The sequence below is a fragment of the Prionailurus viverrinus genome, chromosome E1, assembly GCF_022837055.1.
Source record: "Prionailurus viverrinus isolate Anna chromosome E1, UM_Priviv_1.0, whole genome shotgun sequence".
In the NCBI taxonomy this organism is placed as follows: Eukaryota; Metazoa; Chordata; class Mammalia; order Carnivora; family Felidae; genus Prionailurus; species Prionailurus viverrinus.
Window position 1 is genome coordinate 16095299 of NC_062574.1, and position 22064 is coordinate 16117362.

The window sequence follows — 22064 nt, forward strand, 5'->3', positions numbered from 1 at the left end:
AGAAGGGGGAGCAAGAGCAAGAGCAAACCAATGCAAACAGGGAGCCTCCCTGGGAGGGGAAGGGTGGGTGACCAGGGGGTAGGAGGTTCCAAGAAGGGCTTCGGTGAGCCCGGGCCACACCCACAGCCCTTCCAGAAGCAGCCCCTGCCTGGGGCTGGAACCTGAGGCAAAAAGCCCAGGAGAAAACTCAGGAAGCACCAAAGGAAACCCCTCCGGAAGTCCTGAAATATTTCCACAGCCCAGAGAAAAACTTTAAAGTGAAAGCAGCCTTAAAAATACCTACAGGGGGCACCTGGGTGGCTCAGTTGGTTCAAGCATCCAACTCTTGATTTAGGCTCAGGTCATGATCTCACGGTTAGTGGGTTGGAGGCCCGAATTGGGCTTAGTGCTGACAGTGTGTGGAGCCTGCCTGGGATTCTCTCTCTCTCCCTCTCTCTCTGCCCCTCCCCTGCTCAAACTCTCTCTCTCTCTCCAAAAAAAAAAAAAAAAAAGACTACTGACAGGAGGGTCAGGCTGGCCTCTCAGAATCCAGGGCATGACCACGTGCCCCGGCAGCCCCGGCCCAGGTCACAAGGCCAGCTCCCCAGAGCTTGCACAGATGGCCTAGGGCCTCCCAATGCTCCAAAGAGTGCCCTCTCACCTTCCCAGGGAGGGGTCCCATGCCCCTGGGACTCCAAGGTGGGGTTTCACTTCAGTACTTCTCAGCTCTATTTTTACACAAAGGTGGCAAGAAATAATGAGTGTTCAATTAAGGATAATTAAGTCACCTTGATTCCATGCCTCTGCAAGGCTAGGGACCACAGATGACCTTTGCTGGGAGCTGGGATAGGGAAGGATTCTAGAAACCTTTGGGGACTTCTCTCCAGAGCTAGGATCTTAGGTCTAGAGCCCACTCCCCAGTCTATGACTTCCCAAGGAGTGACATTCAACCTCGTCCTCACCTGGTTGAGAAAGGCCAACGAGTGTTCCTCTGGGCAAAGGAACAGCATGTGCAAAAAATACCAAATGATGACTGGGCATGGGGTGCCTGAGGAACTATGAAGACTTCAGGTTGGCTGGAGGGTCATGAGTGTGGTAAGGAACACCAGGAGGTGAGGCTGGAGACAGTGTCTGAAAAGGCTCCCAGGCCATGCTAAGTGGTTTAGATTTTACCCTGCAGAAAGGAGAGAGGTGGGAAGGTGCTAGACTGGCAAGTGACCGAATCCTCCAAAAGGGCTTGGAGGAGTCCAGGTCCTTCCTACCCCAAATGGGCATCACCTGGGGGCTTGACTTGACATGCCAAATGGGGGCCCTAGCAGAGGCTTGGCTGGGTCAGAATCTGCATTTTCACAAGATTCCCCAGCTGATTAACATGCCCTGATCTGAGTGAGGCCTGAGTTACAGCTGGGGTCCAGAGAGGGTCACGGGATTGGTCTCTCCAAATATGCTTTTCTTTCTTTTTTTTTTTTAATATTTATTTTATTTATTTTGAGAGAGAGAGAGAGAGCACGTGCAAGTGGGGGAGGGGCAGAGAGAGAGGGAGGAGGAGGATCCCAAGCAGGCTCTGCACTCAGTGCAGAGTCCGACATGGGGCTCGATCTCAAGAACAGTGAGATCATAACCTGAACTGAAATCAAGAGTCAGAGGCTTAACCGACTGAGCCACCCAGGCGCCCTTCTCTAACATCCTTTTCTGACTGCCCTTCTGCCCTCCTCAGGCCCAGCTCTGCTGCCTCCTTGCATTTTCCTTGCTCCACGATTCTCTTGTATGATGGACCTGGGTCCCCCAGAACCCTCTACGTCTTCATACCCTCTCTACCAATCACGGAGCATTTCCAAGCCCCCACATCTTCAGGGCACGGCTGGGTGTGTGGGAAAGGGAGAAGCGTGTGGTGGTTCAGAGCCAGTCCTCAAACTGGACAGAGCAGGCAGAGAAGTGTTTCAAACATACAGTTCTCATTCTGAGAGCCCTGACTTTTGGGCACCCTCACTGACAAGCACAGGCTGGGGCATCCACACAGATCTGGGTTTAGAGCCCAGCTCGGCCCTTTATAGGAAAGCTGTTGGACGTGTCTAGCATCTTGAAAAGAAAGTTTCCTCATCTATAAAACTGGATAAAAATAGTTGGGACCTCCACGGGAGGTGGAAGATTAAATGGAACATTGCAAAGTACTTAAGGACAGTGTCAGGCACCCTATAAATGGCAGCCTTTGTTATTCTTCTTCATGCCTCTAAGGAGTTTAGAGTCTGGCAGAGAAGAAAAGACAACAGATGCAAAACACTACAAAACAACAGGTAAGAAAGTGCTCCACGATGTGGCCCGGAGCAAGCAGGGTTCTGAGCTGGGGACCTCACTGGGGTGAGCACTATAATCAGGCTTGGGGTGGGGGGCTTCCTGGAGGTGGTGGGAGGCTGAGCAAGGCTTGAGGTTGGATGGGAGTTCACCAGAACACGGAGCATGGCTGTGGGGTACTGAGAAATCTGAACGGATAGTGCGAGGATCCCCCTGCATGGGGGATCTTTTTTTTTTTTAATGTTTATTTATTTTTGAGAAAGAGAGCACGGGCAGGGGAGGGGCAGAGAGAGAGCGAGACACAGAATCCAAAGCAGTCTCCCTGCTGTCAGTGCAAAACCCGACGTGGGGCTTGAACCCACGAACTCTGAGATCGTGACTTGAGCCAAAGTCAGACCTCGACCAACTGAGCCACCCAGCTGCGCCTGCATGGGGGATCCTGAAGGCAGTTTGGATCTAATGTGGAGAGAAAATGCCCCAGGGCAAAGGAGAGGAGATGGAAGTAGGTTTATCATAGCTAGAGCCACATGGAAAGCCGGTGGCGCCTCAGGAGACATCAGAGAAGGGACTTGGGGGTGCTTAGGCATCCCCTGCAAGGGCCTGGCTACAATGGCATGGATCAGCCAAGACAGCGTCCCCAGGCCAGAAGGAGCATTTCAGACGTCAAATTTGTCTTGTCCTTCCCCTCCAGGGAGCAGGAGACAGAACCAGCGCCTGCTTTCAGTCTCTGACGGTTGTACACACTAAGATGGAACACAGTGCCCACTGACACATCTGGGTGGGCACCATCCAGGCGCAAAGGGGGAACGTCAGTCAGGAGCTGCCATGGGGTCTGCAGAATGTTTGTCCACCTAAATCAAGGGGAAACGGTGCTTCCACACGGCTGAGTGGCACACCAGCTGGTCTCTCATTAACCCTCTCGATGATGCACTAGAAAATTAACAACCAAGGCATTCTGCTCCATTAACACTGAAGTCGGCCCTTCAGGGAGTAAGGGGGGTGGGGAGGACACAGATTTTGTCTAGACAGTGGCACTCAGAAAAGACCAGATGCCTGAGCTCCTGCCACACAGGGAGGGTGTGAACACAGGAGACCCCCATGACAAAAATCCCCAGCAGAAGCCAACCACAATGGCCGCACTCTCTTCTCATCCTTGGCTTGAGGGTAGCAACCTTTCACAGGTTTACTGGGTGGATTAAATGAGATCATGAACATACGAACACTAGCTCAAGTCTGGTTGGTGCCCATTAGACTGTCTAATCAATTGCTTCATTCTTTTTGTTTTTATCGAGAAGGGGGCTCAAAAGACACACATGTCATGGGTTGCCTTTCATCTGGCTAGAATCCAGTTTCAGAAGGGTCTGACTTGGTTCACAGTCTGCAGTCAGTCTCCCAGGGATGGGAATCAAGGAGCCCGGAGCTCTGCTACCCAAACTGTGGTCCTTAGACCTTCAGCAGCATTGGCATCCCCTGGGAGCTTGCTAGAATGCAGAACCTCGGGCCTCAGATCTACTGAATGAAAACCTGCATCTTAACAAGATCCCCAGGCGATTCAAATGCACGACAGAATTTGAGACTCTGCTCTAGTATATTTGTCCCTAGGAGAAAATCATCTTTCTCTTCTCTCCCACCACGGGAACGATGGAGCCCAGGGCTCTGGGTAGATAGAAGTAGAGAATGCCACCGCAGAGGGGCTCTTTGATTAGCACCTGCTTGCTAGCCGCCCTGCATTAAAGCACATTCAAGCACATGTTGAGAAAGTTATTCCCTTCTTGACTCCTTTCAATCTCCCTGTTACTGAAGAAGAAAGACTCTGTTTGATACTGCATGTCTAACATCCCTCTATCTTCTGTTCCTTTTTCTTTAAACAACCGCTGGGGAGGCTCAGACCTAGATCCTTCCAAGGGCAACAGTGTATAATTAGGATTAGTAACATTGTTTAGTTTTTAGCGGGTTTATTGGTAAGGTAACTTTTGGTTTATTGCAAGTGGTACAGAATTGTCACTAGTTCTCTTTCTAAGTTATATTTCAAACAATAAATCAAATTGAAGAAGAACGCTAAGTCCATAAGAACAGAACTGTGTAAATCTGGCGAAAATCACAACAGCGGTATATACATGACTGCGGTCTGGTAAATTATTATTCCTTACGGTTCATAAAAGCCCTCTGAGATTATCGTGTCCACTGTTTTCATACTGCAGGTCCTGAAATCAATGTAGTAGGTCATGATCAGCACTTTCTTGGTTTGCTTTGAATGGAATAAAAGGGCATGAAAACGTAAGTGCATTGCAAATGTTGCAGAAAGGGTAAGTACTGCCCTGTGAAATTTTGTATTGCTCTGCACACGTGCTTATAACGTAAAGGTACTGCGTTCAGGTTGCAAGTTAGGAAGTCATTCACCTAGGCCAGTCTTCCCTTTGATGGGTGTCCCCACTGCTAACTTCATTCCAATGGTGAGGAGTCGACTCCTTTGGCCAGGTCACCCGTGAGCACACTGCCCTTCATGCTACACCCTGGAGGTCCCCACCTTAGCTCTCTGGCTCCTGTCTCATGACACAGAGATGACAACAGTAGCTACCGCAGCAGGTTATTAAACGGGCACTCCCCAGCTCTGCTCAGGTGAGGAAGGAGTTGAGCAGCTTGCAGTAAGGCCACTGTTCTGACCTGCACAGAAGGACCTGTGGAGAAGCACTAGGGTGAAGTCGCATCCTCTTTGGAAGGACAGGATCGCCATCACCAGGCCCTCTCAATTCTTGGGCAGCCCATTTCATCAGTCTTCCCCGAGTGGTGTCTCTTCCCTTGAAAGACAGTGGAGGCTGGGGGGCGGGGGGTGCGGGGAAGGGCAGGAAGCACAGGAAGACCAGGAGAAAGCTCGGGGGGTATGGGGGTACGCCACAAGGTTGCACCTAGAAGACGGATCTTGTCCAGGCTGAGCCTCTGGCCTGGCTGCGTCCTGGAACCACAGGGAGGCAGAAGCAATGGAAACTTCTTACTAGAAACTCCTCTACAAACAGGAGCAAGGGAGGGGAAGGTTCATGCGTCCCCACACCCAACCAAAGAAGGATTCCTAAAAATGCCTACAGGCTTTGTGCAGGAAGTAAGCTGCCCATGAAGTTGTGGGCAGGGAGGGGAAAGGAAGAGAATGGGGTCAGGGAGCTCCCCCCTTCTCCTCCCCACTGGCGCCTTCTGGCTTTGGTTCTCAGCTCAGGGCAGGGCGTTCCTCCGTTTTATCCCATCCAGAACACTCACCACACACAAACCCTCTCTGCAACCATGTGCTAGGGTGTAAGCCACCAGGCACAGGCTGCCCCTCAGCAGGGGACTCTGGGCTCTGGGGCCGTGGGGGCGTGGGGAGAGGGGCTGAAGGGTCTGCACCAAACCAGCCCATCATTAGCATGCTGCGCGTGGGTGAGTTCAAACACAGAGGCTGGATCTGCAGCCCAACTGGCCCTGGGCCTCGGCAAAGGACCTTGGTGTGCAGTGGCCTGATTTAGGGCTGAGGGCCCTTTATTCTCCTTTGGAAACTGTGGAGGTGAATTTTAAAAGGCCTGAGAGTGAGGCCAGTGTGGCTCTGCCGAGTCCTCTCCTCCTCCAGCTCTCATCTCCTTGCCTCTGGCCCTGCTCTGCTCTAGAGACTGGGAACTAGCTGTACCCCATTTCTATCCCCAAAATCTATTTTCTCTCTTTCCCTTAAACTTTATTTTATTTATTTAATTACTTAATTTGGTTAGCCATCAGTGTTTCTTGGCAATAATCCCAGGGATAAGGTAATGGTGGGATACGGGCTCCAAGTGCCCATGGGGTTATCTCCTTGGGATCATTCCTTAGGAAGAGGTAGTCCAGTGGATGGGCATATACAGGCCCCCTGAAGGCTGAGAGCTTTCTGAGCCCCATGGGGGAGCCAAGCCTGTCTTTCCAGTTGTCATTTTAGCTAGAGAGGTGAGCAGATCAATCAACATCCACAAACTACCTGGCCAAGGGGGGCCTCACTGGCAATGCTGTGAAAGGCAGGGAGTGTGGGAGAAAGCACAGTTCACAGTCCAGCCAACCTTGTGCTCAAAGCCTGGCTTGTCTTCTAGCTCTAGAAGCTAGAAGCTCTCATTCTCTTGAATGAATTACTTAACTTCCCTAAGCTCATTTCTTCTCTATAAAATACAGATAACAATTCCTGCCTCATAAAGTAGGGCCTGTTGAGGACTGGTGATAACAGGGTTAATGCCTAGGACAGTGTCGACACATAGTAGGTACTCAACAGCATTGGCTATCATCATCATTGCTGCCAGAAGGCTACACATAGAATCAGAGCAATCTGAAATCCGATCCACTTCAAACTGGAGCCCTTTGGCAATAACCTCACAGGGCCTCTGTTCCCTTGTCTATAAAACAGGAGGGATAATGACAGTTACTTTGTTGGGATGTTAGGGATAATTCAAGGAAAGTATGTAGCACAGCATCTGGCACGTAGTAGGGCTGGTTATATGTCACATCCGTTCTTCTTAGACCAAATGGAAAAACTAATCTTGACAAACCAAGCAAGACTGACGAGCTTCTTTTCATGGGCCCAGGGGTCGTGAGTGACCCAAGGGTGAGATTTCTACATACCTTTGTGGAACCCAGACACGTTTCCCAAAGAGGCCCCCATCGTATAGAACACCCTGCCACTCTGACCCCAAAACTCTCAGAAGGGGTTTTTTCAGCTAAAACTGCACCTTCAAGAGAGAAGAAACTCATTCACAAAGATGGCCCACAGGCTGTTTAGGCCCAGGGTAACTTGCAGCTGAACAGGGCGACCACAAGTGAGGAAATCAATTGCTGCTGTGGATAGAGATGTCCCCCAGGTAGGGAAATAACTGGGTTTAATTATACGACATCTTTGGTCTCCGTAATCTTGATCCATTAAACCCCTGCTGCTGGCCAGGAGGCAATGCCCAGGAGGAAGGGGTTAGCCCAACACGCTAATAGGATCAGTCCTTCAATCCCATGAAGGTAATTATGGCCACGTCCTCCCCCAACAGTCCTGAGTCAACCCACAGATCCTTAGTCAATACGGGGCTTTTCTACACGGCACCAGCTCCGCCAACATACCAGAGAGGCCAGTGGCCATGGCATCCGGAGTGACAAAAACTCTGAGCTCCATCAGCACTGGTCCACCCAAGGCCTTCCATCCACCCAACACTTTCTGGAGATCTTGCTCACCTTTAGGCAAAATGCCTGACCATATCATCTTCCATGTTTATCTGTGGTCTAGAGGGATATGTAGGCATCAGAAGTGAGGGTGGAGAAAAGAGAGAAATGGCATCTGATCAATTAGGTCGCTGCAGAACCCACCTCATCTGCCCCATCTCCTGAAGACACTGGTCCTGTTAGTTTCCATATGGCTAGTAAACCCATATTCAGTTTTCATTCTGGTGTGTGGTAGGGAAGGAAGGGGAGAAAAGAAGATAGGAATGAAGCATAGGTACAGAAAACTGAGTGAGAGACCCCAAAAAGGTCTGAATCTGGGACAGAGAACATCTATTCTCCATCCAGTCAGTCATGGTACCAGTTGGTCCCACCTTTAAGGGCTCTTGGGCAGGGGGTTGGATTGAGCATCTAGCCCCAATCTCCATATGGGGCCATTTCTATAAGTCTGCCTACTGCCCTGATTTCTTTCTTCACATTTACAGGGAATGGACAGGTTCTCCCCAAGAGTCAGAAACAAGTAGAACACTCCCACTGCCAGTCAAGGGTATCCATGGCTCCCACTGACCCGATCTTGCCCAAAGAAATGCAAATGAAGCAGACCAAGGCCACGAATTAAAATCAATGTCTCTGGGGCGCCTGGGTGGCTCAGTCGGTTGAGCGTCCGACTTTGGCTCAGGTCATGATCTCACGGTCTGTGGGTTTGAGCCCCGCGTCGGGCTCTGTGCTGAGGCTCAGAGCCTGTGCTCAGAGCCTGGAGCCTGCTTCGGATTCTGTGTCTCCCTCTCTCTCTGACCCTCCCCCGTTCATGCTCTGTCTCTCTCTGTCTCAAAAACAAATAAACATTAAAAAAAATTAAAAAAAAAATCAATGTCTCCTATTCTGCTCTGGAGACAGCTAAGCTACAGGCCTCTCCTACTGGTGTTCAGTGGAAAGTTCTAAGAGCCTGTAGGTAGAATGTGATGGGTACTGGAGCCCCATGGATCACCTCCACCTACCACAGCCAGGGGCCCAGCAGAGGACAACAGTGACGGATGTGGAGCTGACTGTGAAGCTGCCTAGTTCCTGGTTTGCCCCCAAAGGGCTCAAGCTGAGCCAAACAGCTGCAGCACCAGCCCTGGCAGTGAAGTCTTCCAATTGCACAATCACAGGCCCTAGCAATGCGTGGGACTCCCTTGGGGGGTCTCTGACTCTACTACAAGCTACTACAATTACCAAATCCACACAGCTGGAAACTTGTGAATGGGCCAATGAATCGGTTTCTGGGGTTTCTGGTGGAGTAAGGAGTTAAGGAGCCAAGAACCCAAGAGTTTTCTTTTCCCTCTCATACTCACTCATGCAACCAAAAATTACAGAGGGCTCATTACGCATGAGGAGCTGGCCTAGGCACTACCTAAGAACTGGGTCCGGCACTCTGTTCCTGCCAGCCCCCTTCCCCCTTTCCCGGCCCCTTGCCACTCCTCAGCAAGCCTTTCACGGACCCCTGTTCGTGATGAGGGCCGTGATTGGAGGGCAGTCCAACAGCACTCCTCACCTACAAAGCACCTTATAAACATTCATCAACCCACATGGTGTCCACGAGAGACATTCGTGGCTTCATATTACAGAGAAGTGTGCACAGGGTACCAGAACTGCCCCCAGGGAGAGGACCACACCTCAGAAAACGGCCCCAAGTCTTCCATCGCACCTGCAAGAGTGAGGCAGAATGAGTTTTCTCACTACTCCCCCGTCTGCTACCCACTTAGCTAATTCTTCACAAATGTTCCTGTCATTTCTTCCGTTTTGCCAAAGAACAACAGCAACAATCACAATCACAAAAATTTTTCTCGGAGTAGATGACTTCATCCTTCTGCCAGCCCCACCTCTGAGACTCCAGCAGCCATGACAATAATGGGCTGGTGTTAACAAGAAGGACTAAGTGACTGGGGCCATTCAGAGGGTAAGAAAACACCCATCTGCAGGTGCTCACTAGCATATCCGAGGTGGTCTGAGGCAGCCTCTGTGAGACCACTGCTCTGATCAGACCCACACAGTCTGTGTCAGGCCAGCAGCCTGGTCCTTGGTGTGGCTAATATGGGAGTGAGACGAGAAACCTAGGCTGCCTCATGATGCTCTGGAGATGGTTTGTATCCCCACAGCCCCAAATGCTTTCTTGGCTCTTGGATGGGGCACTCAGTCTATAAGGGATGTGAAAATATCACGAGTGACTGAAATATCCCTTGCAAATGTTGTCTGGGGTAGAAGACGAAAGACTTTCCACTTGAAGAGGTGCCAAATTATTGCCTGCCTGGGGCACATACATGCCTCAATTCAGATCTATTTGGAGGGTGGTATCCACTTAGAGGGACAGGCTCAGAGCACCCTCCCCATTTTGTTATCCCGTTTTTAAATTTTTTTAAATGTTTGTTTACTTTTGAGAGAGAGCATGCGCATGTGTGCTAGCGTGAGCAGGGGAAGGGCAGAGAGAAGAGAGAGAATCCCAAACAGGCTTTAGAGCTGTCAGCTCAGAGCCCAACGTGGGGCCCGAACTCATGAACTGTGAGATCATGATGTGAGTTGAGATCAAGAGTTGAACACTTAACCTACTGAGCCACCCAGGCACCACTCACAGAGCTTAATTTAATCCAGTCTAATTCCATGGTATAGAAGAAAACCAAGAGGAAGTGATGTGTTTAGTGGAAAAGGTGATGAGAGAAAGGCACAGAGAAGATAAAATGAAGGACACAGCCCTACAGAAAGAATCACACCAGCTCCAGGGAGAGAATTTAGGCAAGGCATTGAGGAGCAAAGCTGACATTATTACAGTGACATAGGAAAATGACTGGGACAGAGACAAGAAGTGGGATGGCTGGAAGCCTTGTCTGCCACTCCAGCTTATCAGGAGCAAAGACCTTGCTCCCATCAGTCCCATATCACACTGGCAGCTGGGAGTCAACCCGTCTCCTTGAGTCAGACAAATCACCATCACCGTGGCCCTTCAGGACTTCTACCGCAGGGGAGAGGGGCCTGCTGCCCACCTCTTCTCAAATGACTACCAACCTGCAATGAAAATGCACATACTTCTCCTGGGATAGATGCTGAAGCCACAAAGAATGAGCTGACAACTCCAAAGGCAAGAAGTAAGTCAGAGGAGGGGCCGGTTGGCAGCCTGGCATCTTAGGAGGAGAGAACCATCAACCTCAGTGAGTTCAGAGCCTCAACCACCCGCACCTCGGCTCCAGGACCAGCCCCCGGTTCCTACAAGAAGCACGTGGACTCTTGTTGGGCTCAGAGTCATTTGAGGCCACTTATCCTGCTGGAAGAATCCTGTGAACACAGAGGACCAAAGAGACAGATGTCCCCCATTCCATGACATTCCAAGGCCTTGAGCAACTTCTGACATATCTAGGTGACACTAAGAGTCTTCCTTACCAACCTAGGGTGTGATCTGAACTGCAGCTTTATTACTTATCACTTATGTGACTTTGGATAATGATTTGAGCTCACCAAGCCCCTCTTTCTGCAAAATGGACACAAGACTACCTGTCTCACACAGTTGTGTGGTCTGGAGAGGATGGATGGAGAGAGCCTAGCATAGTGCCTGGCACATAGTGGGTCCTCAGGATATGCTATTATCACTGTTACCAGGAGCAGCACTTGGGAAGGGCCTCTATCACTGGGTCATTCACATCTCTAAGAAATGCACGGGCCACCCTGTGCCCTGGGGACTTCCCCTTTGCAATTCCTGACGGATTTAGCTTTTGTGGGGACTTGCCACCCCAGGATTGTGAGCCTTGTAAGCAAACAGCTTTCTGAGAGGCAGAGGAACTTCCTCCGGGAGCTACAAAACCTTGCTGCCAGGCAAATGACAGCCTGGGTATTTGTTTTAATTTAGGCTCTTGTCAAGAGGAAACTTTATGGCTAACAGCCCAAACATGACTGCACAGCACCTCCCCAGGAAGCCTCATTCTATGGCTCTCAAATAAGCCATTTTGAGGAGGGAGGCAGGGACTCCTCACATTGCTGCCAAGTCAGTGCCTTCCCCCCTCCAGGCTGCCCCCAGGAGCCCAGGGGCTGGGGCAGCAGCATAGCAGACAGCTCAGATGCCTGCCTGCCTGAGTCAGGGCTGGTTAACAGGCACCCCTAAAGAAGGCCTCAGTCGAATTCCCTTTTCAGGTCCCATCTTCCTCTGGTCAGAAATTTTCAAGGAGACCTCAGACAATTTTGCTTCCCTGCTCTAAGTGGCAGGGGGAGGGGTGGTAGGAAAACTTGGAAATAATTAGGTTAGGGAGTCTTTGTCAGGGCAATAGAGAGGAAGTCAGACACAGATTTCCATAGGATTCTACGCTTTGAGAAATACAGAAACCACTACTGGGTTTCGCCAGAGAGCCAGAAATATTTGGGAACATAAGTAGCATGTGAATATGAGGCATTGTTATTACTGTTATTTGCAAGAGCACAGCTAAGAGGTCACTAATCCTTCCTTCAGGTCAGGAGCTGATCTGCAGCAAGGCTCTGAACAGATGTGTGCCCCCATTCACACAGACACACGTGCATACACACGCCACACAGCCATGGGCCCTGACCTTCACCCAACGGATGCTGGCCTCTGCAGGGGAAGGAGCAGATGGAGTGGCTGGGCTTGGTGCAAGACTGACACCCAGGGGATCTGGCTTTGCCCCTTTGATGTTGAAAAGCCAAAGTGGAATGAACCATCACAAGGAGAGCTCCTATGGAGGGGGGGTGGGGGGGGCGGAGGAAGGAAAAGAGGATGGAGGGGGAGGAGGAGGGAGAAGAGGGAGGAGAAGAAGGTGAGGGGAATGATGGGGACCCAAGGGGATACAGAGGTCAGAGGCTGGATACTGAGTACCGAGGGGCCTCCAGGGCAAAGCCTTGGGGGGTTCAAGGCACCATCCCTGTCTATTCCTCTCTTCACCCATATAACCGTCAACAAGGTATCGGAGCCAGGTTAACCCTTAAAAATGTCCTTGTCCCATGGCATCCAATGTCCAGAAACTGAGCTTGCCTCCCCCAACCCCTGCCCCCCGCCTCAGGACTCTGGGCTAGGAGACATAGCAAGAGAGTGGGAGGGTCCCACTGAAGTGCTCAGAGAGGGCAAAATCCACTCACTGGCTTCTTCAGGGGCCTGCAGGACCCTCTTCTTAAATCACTGAAAGCTCTGGGGAAGATGTCTCAAGGGAGGGTGGAGAGAAGCGCAGGGCTTTTAGTCACCTAAGCAAGGCAGGGTGTAAAGTGCGGGTGCTCACGGGGAGCCCCCACAATGTACGAGCGATCAGTTACACATCCCCAGCGGCAGTGCAAGAGCAATCACATGATCGAAGCAGATTTGGGAATGAGGGGGTGGAAAAGCCGAGGTTTTTTTTTTTTTTTTCCTTTTCTTTTTTGGGGGGTGGTGAGGGTGGGGGTGGCGATGAAGCTGGCAGGAAAGACTGCTGAGCCGGAGGTTTTCAGCTCCTTCAATCCAAATGGCCCCCATGGAGATCTGCCCCTACAGACCCTCCCACCCGACCCCACCTCCACCCCAAAACACACAACACCCCAGGATGTCCCCGAGGTGACAAACTCAGGCGCCAAGGACTTTGCCAAAATGGCCTTTCTGCTTCAGCGTGGACAGAAGGAGCAGTCAGTCGGGAAGCGGAGGGAGCCCCCTACAAGGGCTCTCCTTCCTGGGGGCTGGGGAGTGCTCAGTTACACAACAGGTGGGAAATGGGTGACACAGCTCTCCAAGCCCCGTCGGTCCACCGGCCCCCCACCCGCTCCAAGTCCGCTCTGGGGACCCCATCTGCGGCCGATGGCGGGGGACCCACGCCTCTTCCCCGCCTCCCGGCCCGCTGGCACCCGGCCGGCGGCGCCCGCAGCCCCCTGCCCGCGCCGGGCTCCCCAGACAAGCCCGGCGGTCGCGCCCCGGGGCCGTCGGGGCGCCGCGGCCCGTTCCCGCCCGGCCTCCCCGGCCCGAGCGCACACGTACTGCTGTAGAGGGTGTCGATCCAGGAGAGGCGCGGCAGGCCCCGGTGGCTGAGCGGCTCCATGCCCGCGGCTCGGCGCGGCGGCGGCGGCGGCTCCGTCAGATCGGAAACCCGACCCTCATCGCACAACAAAGGAGGGAGGGCGCGGGCGGCGGGCGGGCGGGCCGGCGGGGAGCCGGGAGGGGCGGCCAGCCCGGGAGGCCGAAGTTGCCGGGCGCGGGGTGGAGGCGGGGGCAGGCAGGGAAACAGGTAGCAGGGAGGAGCCGGAGCTGCCGGGAGAGGAGGGGAGGGCGGGCGAGGGCAGGCGAGCGCCCCCGGGAGCCCTTCCGGCCGCAGTGGCCTCGGCGAGCCCCGCTGCGGATCCCCGAGCGGCGGCCCCGCAGCGCGCCCGCAGACTAGCAACTTCCCGGGGGCTGCGCCGTGGCCAGGGGCGGGGGGCGGGGGCCGCGACCAATCGGCGCGAGGCTTCCGCGCCCCCTCCCCCGCCGCAGCACGCCTCCAGACCCGGTCGGGGGTGCGGGGAGCAGCCCCAGTCCCCACGGACGCCCAGACGCGAGGGGCTCCAGCCCGTGACGGAGGAGTGGTCCCGCGGGGGTCTCCGGGCTGCGGTGCAGGCCCAGGCTCCGCTTCTTCCCCTCAATGCGCTCAGCCGAATTCTGGCAACCCGCAGACTAAGTGCCGCGGGGAGACCTATGGGCCCCGCAGGGGTGACATCACCTGACACCCCAGGATCTCCAAGCGCAGTTTCTGGGGCCGGTGCGGCCGTCAGGCCCCTCCCCTAGACAAGCCTGGGGGACGGCGCTGACGGGGTTAATGTCCTGCCCGCCCGCGGAAAGCCTCGGCCGCGCGGGAACTCTTTCCTTCCAAACCTTAACAACCTCATCTATTTCAACACCCGTGACCTAAAAGCCGGGCAGTTCGGCCCTACACACCAGAGGGCGGCGGCTGGAGAAAGGCGGGAGGCCGGGTGTTGAGTAGGGGCAGTGGAGGACCAACTGCGGGCAGGAGAGCCTCCAGGGTCTTCCCTGGGGTCCCCGGGAGACTTCTTTGGGGATCTACAGCCGCAGCCCAGGAGGCATACCTTGTATATATAATCACATGCAGGCTGAGGGAAGTCTGGGGTCAAGATGCCTCTGAGAACAAAACCTGAGGAAGTAAAATTCCTTCTAAGACCTCGCAAGAGCAGTGGAGAGGTTGGGGGAGGGGGTGGTGGCGGAGGGCTTTAGGCCTCCTAGGTGCCAATTCTATGGGACCCAAGGCAACTTTGCTGCAGATACGGTCCTGTGGGACCCTGGAGGAGGGACCAGGCTAGGGTGGGCAAGGGCAAGGGCAGGGGGCGCTGAAGCTCCTCTCCAGAACCCAACAGAAGCGAAGCAGTGGGCCCACCAAGGGAACCCTGCGCTGGGCCATTTATGCCAGTTTTACCTCAAATAGTGACGTCTCTGATAGTGGAGCACACCCTCCCCACCCCTCAGCCCCCATCATCAAGCAGCTGACAGGCAAAGCCTTCATGGGACCCAGCTCTACTGGGACCCATCCACATGGGGGCAGGGCTCCTTCCTCATCATTCCAAACAAGCACAGATCTAGTTCTTTTGAGGAGAGAAGCAGACCCTCACCCATAATGCTGAAAGGAAGCCTGCAGCCAGTTCCGGCAGCTGCTTGGGTAGAGGCCTCCAACTCACAGCAGATCAGGTGAACCCCTGGGAAGGTGCAGGGGAAGGGTGTGAAAAGCCTCCACAGGTGGCTGCAGTGGGTGTTTTTCAACTCTGAGGTAAGGCTGGCCCCTCCCTGCATCCACTCAGCCTTCCCCCTTCCCAACCCTCCTGGCTCAGACTCTGCCTCCGTCTCCTGCAGCCCCTCCCTGCTCAGCTGTCACCCTCCCACCATCCCTGACTTGCACACAAGACTGGGAGGGCCGAGTAGGCACCTGGAGCTTGGCAGAGAGGGGGCTGTGCATCTCCAATGAGATGCTCCAGAAATAGAGCCAGGATGGGAGAGGAAGCAAATGAGCTCTCAGAGGAACCGGAGGGAGGATGGTGAGGGTGGAGGAGCAGAGAGGGGCCCAGAGCCTCTCTTCTTCCCACGTGGAAGTCTCAGAAGGCACAGAACCCAGAAGAAAGCTAGAAACAGGAGCTCAGCCCAGGGAAGCAGCAGCACTGCCCTCTCCCCAATAACCACTACCACCATCAAGGCAGCCTGGACCCTCTCTGTACCAGCAGGGGTTTTCCTGATGGCCACATCCGGAAACCGACTGCGAGGAGGCCATAGATGTATGTTTCTGCGTGAGACACATACATTTGCATACATTTTACATTTTTATCTACAAAGGCTTGAACACGCTATTTTCAGCATTTTCAAGCTAAAATGTTACAGTTGCTCTCCTTAGCGTTGCCATAGTTTGCTTTTCTCCTACATTCTGTCCAATCCTGTCCTGGACCTCCCGCTCCAGAACACAATATAGGGTACAGGGAGAGAGGAATCTTGGAGGAACACTTCTAATAATTAACAGAGAATGTCTGCGGTACACCCGGCTTGGATCTTAGTGCTTTGCTTACAAGATTATCTCACTGCGAACCTCAATGTCATCTCTGTTCCCTCCATTTTCTAGATGAGAAACCTGAGGCACTGAGCAGCTAAGTAAACCCTTCCAGCCCTCCTCCATCTCCACACACAGTTTCATACACGTGTCCTGGGAAAGGGTAGTTACCTCAAGATGCCCTTGATGCCTTTTCTGGTGGCTTCCAGTAGGTGGTTAACACCACACAGCCCGACTCTTGGCTTGGAGACAGGTGTGTGGGTCTTTGAGCACCAGGGTGTTTTGAGACCGGAACAGAAGTCTCCAGATTCCTGGCACTAAGGATGGGGGAGGAATTTGGAGAGGCCCAATCCAACTTCCTAGTAAGGAAGGAGTTAAATAATCATTCTCATCTGCATTGTGCCAAAGGTTAAGTGCTCTGCCAACAACCCCAATCTCTCAGAGTGGCGGAGGGGCTTTCCTGTGCGCAGACTGCCCTGATTCAGCGAAGTGCAGACCTGCCTGAGTACCCCAAGGCACTGAATCAGCACTCAGCGCACCTCACCTCGCAGCCCACGATAACCATTCTCTGTCTAGGCTTTTTAGTGAACACTCCCCACCTTTGCAGGTAGGCTGTCCTCAATTCCCCACCTCCCTTGGTGACCACCTGCTCCTGCCTCACCACCCGTTGATTTAAGGGGGACTTAAGGGTCGGTTGCCTTGCCCGTAGTGCTGGGCTGATGATGAGAGGCTGAGTGGGAAGGAGATATATCCCATTCTGAAGGTCAGCGGCCTTGCCCTTAGTTCCCAGGTGTGCCACTCACTGCCTTCACAACAACCAACACTGGATTCTACCAGCCACTCAGCCAGGATGGAAAAAGGGTGACTGTGCTTACAGCCAAAACTGGGTATCTCCACTTTTCTTGCCTCCTCACTGTTAGCAAATCCTGCTCCACTGTGCACAACAGGAAGGCTCTGGGAGTCCCTGCTTCCTTGATCACCTGGAGGTCACTGCTGGTGAAAAGGATGTCCATTCACCTCTCCCCACGCTGGGGCTGGCAGGGGGTACCAGTGTGCAGAGGTTGGGTGTACAGGTGGGGATGGAGGGCCTATGCATTCAAATTAAAAAAAAAAAACAAACAAACGCTTGGGTGGCTCAGTTGGGTGAGCAGCTGACTTCAGCTCAGGTCATGATCTCAAGTTTTGTGAGTTCGAGCCCAGCAGCTCGCTGCTGTCAATGCACAGCCTGCTTCAGATCCTCTGTCCCCCCACCACCGCCCCTCCCCTACTCACACTCTCTCAAAAATAAATAAACATTAAAGTAAAAACAAAAACAAAAATCAGACTATGATAGCCAAAAAAACCCCAAGACTTTGTATCCTTCCTGCCAGATCAGTTCTTTCAAAGCTGGAACTGCATCTTTTTTCACTGGGGTATCCACGGCACTCTGCCCAGTGGATGACTGACTCAGGTAGACTGTAAAGCAGCCATAATCATATTGTGCCCCAAGACCAGACTTTCTGCCCAAAGCCCAACAGAATGGCATTCAATAATACGGGTTGAATAAATCAAACGAATGACAGCTAACATTTACTGAGTGCGTCTTAAGTGTGGGGCCCTGCTCTATGTGCTTCATGTAGGTTATCTCACTTAATCCTCATAATAAGCCAATGAGATAGGCACTGCTCTACGCTCCCTACCCCGGAAGTAGACAGGCTAAGTCACTGGCCAGCTAGTAGCTGGTAATACTTGGAAATGAACTGAGATGCTGAATCCAGAGTCCAGGTGTGTAATCTCTGTATTGGGCTGCCATAAGAGTGAACTAATGAATGAACAGAATGAAGCTAAACTCAGAGAGAGGAAGAAACTGGAGCCATAGGGGGAATGCAAAGCAGTGTCATTCCAGAATGCCCCCCCCCCCCCCCCCCCGCCACCTCCCCTCCAGGGCCACCAATGATTAAGCAAAAACAGAGCTGGTTTTCAAAGAAAGCCCCATCTACTACAACAGGGCAGATGACTCTGGAGATAAACTAGATGCAATCAATCCAGTGACAGTTTCCTGAACTCCAGTCCCCACTGAACTCCACTGCTTCTATGCCTTGGGCCAATCTTGAACCTTTCCCATCTCATCTTTTGAGTCTGTAGGTGGGTACCCAGGTAGATCAGGCAGATGACTTCCAGACAATAAACTCTGCTTCCTAGCCGACCTTGGGTGGGAGGGCTGCTTCTGGGTCCTTGCTTCATTTCCTTTACCTTGGTACAGTAAAGCAGCATTTACTGTTCTGAAATTCACCCTCACCCCTAGGGCCTGGAAAGCAGAAAATTCTCCAGGCCTCTATTGGGTCACCTCTTAGGGAGAAGGCTTGGCCTTTGTCCTCTTCTGACCTGTCTCTTCCCAGCCTCCTTGCTTTGCCAATGACAGTGAGATCTACAGATAGCACAGATTAACTTAAAGCCCTCCCCAATTATTTATTTCTCCCAAAGTTTTGTGTCAGCTTGAGTCGTAAGAAATATCTGCAGCCCTGGCAAGACATAAACCAGAGAACTGCATTCATCCCTTTGCTGCCTCCCTCAGCAGCATGGCCAGAAGAAGGCACAGTGACATCCAACTCCCTGTAGTCATGGAGCTCCCCACACATACCCACATGCCCAGCTCCCATGGCCAGTGGCCACAGCGAGCCCAGCTTCTTGGACACAGTAGGTGCCTTAGATTACGCTAAGTATACACTATACCATATGCAATTTCGGGAGAGTCTCATGCCAACCCCCGGCTAAAGTGGCCCTCCTCACCCGACTTGGCTCAGATCGCACCCCCCAGGGGTCAACGTGAGAGGTTTCCTAAAGAGTCGATCAGAGGGCTCAACAGTAGAGTGTGGAGACCCCTTCCTAATTTACTCACCACAGCATCCCTGTCAGCATTTGGAAAGAAGCCAGCAGAAGAGACTGAAGGATTCTTTAAGTCCCCAAAGTCCAGAGACAAAGTTCAGCGGTTCCAACCTTATCAGCTCTGAGTAAAGCAGAGGCATGTCCACCTGGGGTCAGAGCTCACAGGCTGGCCCTCTGCCCTCCTGTGGCCACCATTCCGCTGAAGCTGGCTGTGCTTCTGGTTCTCTCAGCCAGAGTTCTGCAGATGCATCCCAGCCCCGTGCTGCTCTGCCAGGAACTGTGACGCCACCAGCCAGGCTGGCCCTGTCCCTGTCAGGCCCAGGAGTGGCCGCAGGGGCTGAGGACAGGCTGTCAAGGAGATTGGCTCCAAGAGGTGGTGGCTCGACATTCAGGAAGGCGACGACAAAGGAGCATCAGAGCCTAGTCAGTGGTGCCTGTCATCAGGGGAGTCTTGTGTTGGGGTTACCGTGCAAGTTTGCGGTTGTGTGGCCCTGTCTCTTTAAGGACCAGGCCTCCTTAAGGCAAGTTCCCTCTGCAGTCACTCCTGCCACCAGCAGTCCTGCGGCAGACGGCGGGGGGCTCCCGAGTGCCATCTGGTGGCCCAACAGAGCAGCACCTCAGCCGCCAGACACGGTCCTGCCAACCCTGGCCACGGTCCAGACAAGAGGCCTGGAAATGCCTGTACTCAAATCTCAACCTTGCCTGAGCTCCAGGCTACCATTGTGAGTAATGAGGCTAGGGAAGGCAGGAGGAACTCCATTTGGGGTCAGGAGACATCAGGAACCTCCATGAGTTAGCCCAGGAAGAATAACCACCCCACTTGACAAAAGCTTCTCTAAGATATTCTCAAATGGGGCGGGAGGGGGGGGGTGGTGGTGATTTTTCCAGTTTCCTGGCTTGCTAGCTGCGGGACCTGGAGCACAGCTATGTGTATGTATCCTGTGCCTGTAAACACTGCAATAGTGGCTCTCAATCAGGGGAGGGGTAGTTGGTACTGCCCCACAGAAGTATTTGCAAATGTGTAGGAGTATTTTTTTTTTTTTTGTAGGACAGTTTTAAAGCGAGAGATGTTAAAGTATCCTGCAAAATGCAGAACTCCCCCAAACAATGTCTGTCCCCAACAGTGCTGAGAACACTATGTCAAAGTGCTGAGAACACTATTTGGTTAGGGGGAAAACGAAGATGGTCTCTTGGCAAGCTCATACCCCCTCTTTGTTTCCCCATCATTCTTCCATTGATGTCCTAAATTTCACCTTTTGATGTCCTCTAAATTTCACCTTTATAATCTTAAAAGGAGAGAGGAAGTGGGCCACTTTCACAAGGGATGCCCCTTCCCAGAAGCTGGGTATACACCTGTACTCAGCTTGTGTTGGGCAGTCATGACCCTTGAAAGGGAGAGGCAGATGGGTAGGCGGCCTAACTCAGACAGTTAGGAACAGCAGACAGTGTCCGAGAAGAATCACAGAAGACCAGTCACCCCTTTCCCCCAAGGGACCACCCCGCCATCCTTCCCACATGGATGATTCAACCTAGCGCTGGCTTTCTCTCCCTGAACTGACCCAGAACACCCATCTTTTACATAAGGCACTTTGAGGTTCTAGTCATAAAACCTTGTAACTCCTAATTTCTCCTTCCCCAAGTTCATTGCACTCTGTCCTGGGCTAGTCTGCTTAGTCTCATGAACACAGTCTGGTGCCAGCAGCTGACATAAGAAACCAACACATGTGACATGTATTCTAACAAAGGGAGAGTGGAAAAGAACAAAAGTCTGGCTGCAGTAGCCAAAACAAGCCACACAGTGGTCACATTTGACTTGAGTCTGTCAGTTTACACAGTCCCAAGCTCATGAGGCTGACGTCAACACAGAATGGTCAATTGGAGGGAAAACTTGCCCAGCAACCCACAGCAACTAGAGCACTTCCCACTGCTGGCAGAAAAAAGACCCACATCCTTTTGGTGGCACACAAGTCCCTGTGGCCTGGCCCCTTACTTCCTTCCAGCTTCATCTTTCAGTCCCCTGGTCTCTCTTGCTTTTTCAGAACTTTTGCACAGGATGGTATTTCCAGCTAAAATGCCTGGACATTTCTTCATTTTCCCTCCGATCTTAACTTGAATATCACTTCTGCTAGGAAGCTTTCCCTAACCACCAGACTAGGGAGGCCTGCATTTCAGGTTACTTGGTGCTTTTGTAAACCACTCAGTGTCTGTCTCTCCTGCTAGACTGGGCCCTCCAAGAGGATTCCAAACACCTCTCTCTTGTTCACCACTGTAACCCCAGCACCCTGAAATAGTGGTTTCAGTGAATGAATGAGTACATGAATGAAGGGATGGCCAAATATGTTCCTGGTCACAAAGGCTCTGGAATGAGGGAGTATAGACTCTTCAGCCAGCTCAGCTCCACCAGCTGGAGAAAAAAAAAAAAAAAAAAAAAAACAAAAAAAAAAAAAAAAACTCTCTGGGCTGGTTAGGATGTCATGAGAAGGGTCACGCTCTCTGGAAAGACTCAAAAAAACCAACAGGATCCTAGAATCAGATTTGGGGCAAGAGAATTGCTGCTCTAATTAGTTCCTAACTATTCACATGAAATCCCAACTAAAAACTCCCCAATGTACAGGGCTCCCTTACGAAGCAGCCAGCATTTAATGCTGCACTCTTTTCTACCCAATCAGACTCCAACATGGAAATGGAATAGAAACCAAGAAATGGTTCAGCCCGCTAAGGGAACTTTGGTCTCAATTCTCAGAGTCCTTCTCGTGGGCCAGTCCCAAATTTGCAATTACATTTGTTTTTAGAGGAGGGAGGCAAATTGCAGCTCTTCTCTGGGAAAAGAAAAGCAGTCCCTGGGTGTGCACCTGTCCAGTCTCCCCTCCCATTGTGTGGCAGGGGACAGAAGTTGGGAATCAGAGAAACAAGATGCCACTTGCCTGCAGCAATGCTGAACTCCCCTGTTCCGGGGGCCTGTCGGCGGGCGCTGGCACTCACTGGGTTTCGGTGATTACTTTGGTGTCCCTCCAATCAAAGATGAGAAATCTTGCTTTCAGCTCAGTGATGGGAGAAGGACGTGGAAACTGACTCTGGACACCCTGTCTTCCCAAGGACCTAGCTTGAGACGGTCTGAAGGCTGCCTGACAGAGGGCCAGACAGACAGACAGCAGGTTCTGTGGCTGCTGCTTGCACTGAGCCATGGAGGCCCCTGGGCCCAGGGAGCCCTGGAGGCACTGTGCCAGAGTCGCCCAGTCTGCT

At 52.5% G+C, this 22064-nt stretch overlaps 1 protein-coding gene across 3 annotated transcripts in view; it reads right to left on the reverse strand.

Annotated features, from left to right (window-relative positions):
* ABR (ABR activator of RhoGEF and GTPase) overlaps positions 1-22064 on the reverse strand; it is a 183613-nt gene that overhangs the window by 124861 nt on the left and 36688 nt on the right. The window contains exon 1 of one of the 3 annotated variants that reach the window (XM_047833046.1): positions 13421-13556. The exons of the other annotated variants lie outside the window; for them this stretch is intronic. Within the exon in view, the coding sequence (XP_047689002.1) occupies positions 13421-13481 (61 nt within the window). The 5' untranslated portion in view covers positions 13482-13556. Of the gene's footprint in view, positions 1-13420; positions 13557-22064 lie in introns of those variants that run through there. 3 annotated transcript variants of the gene reach the window in all.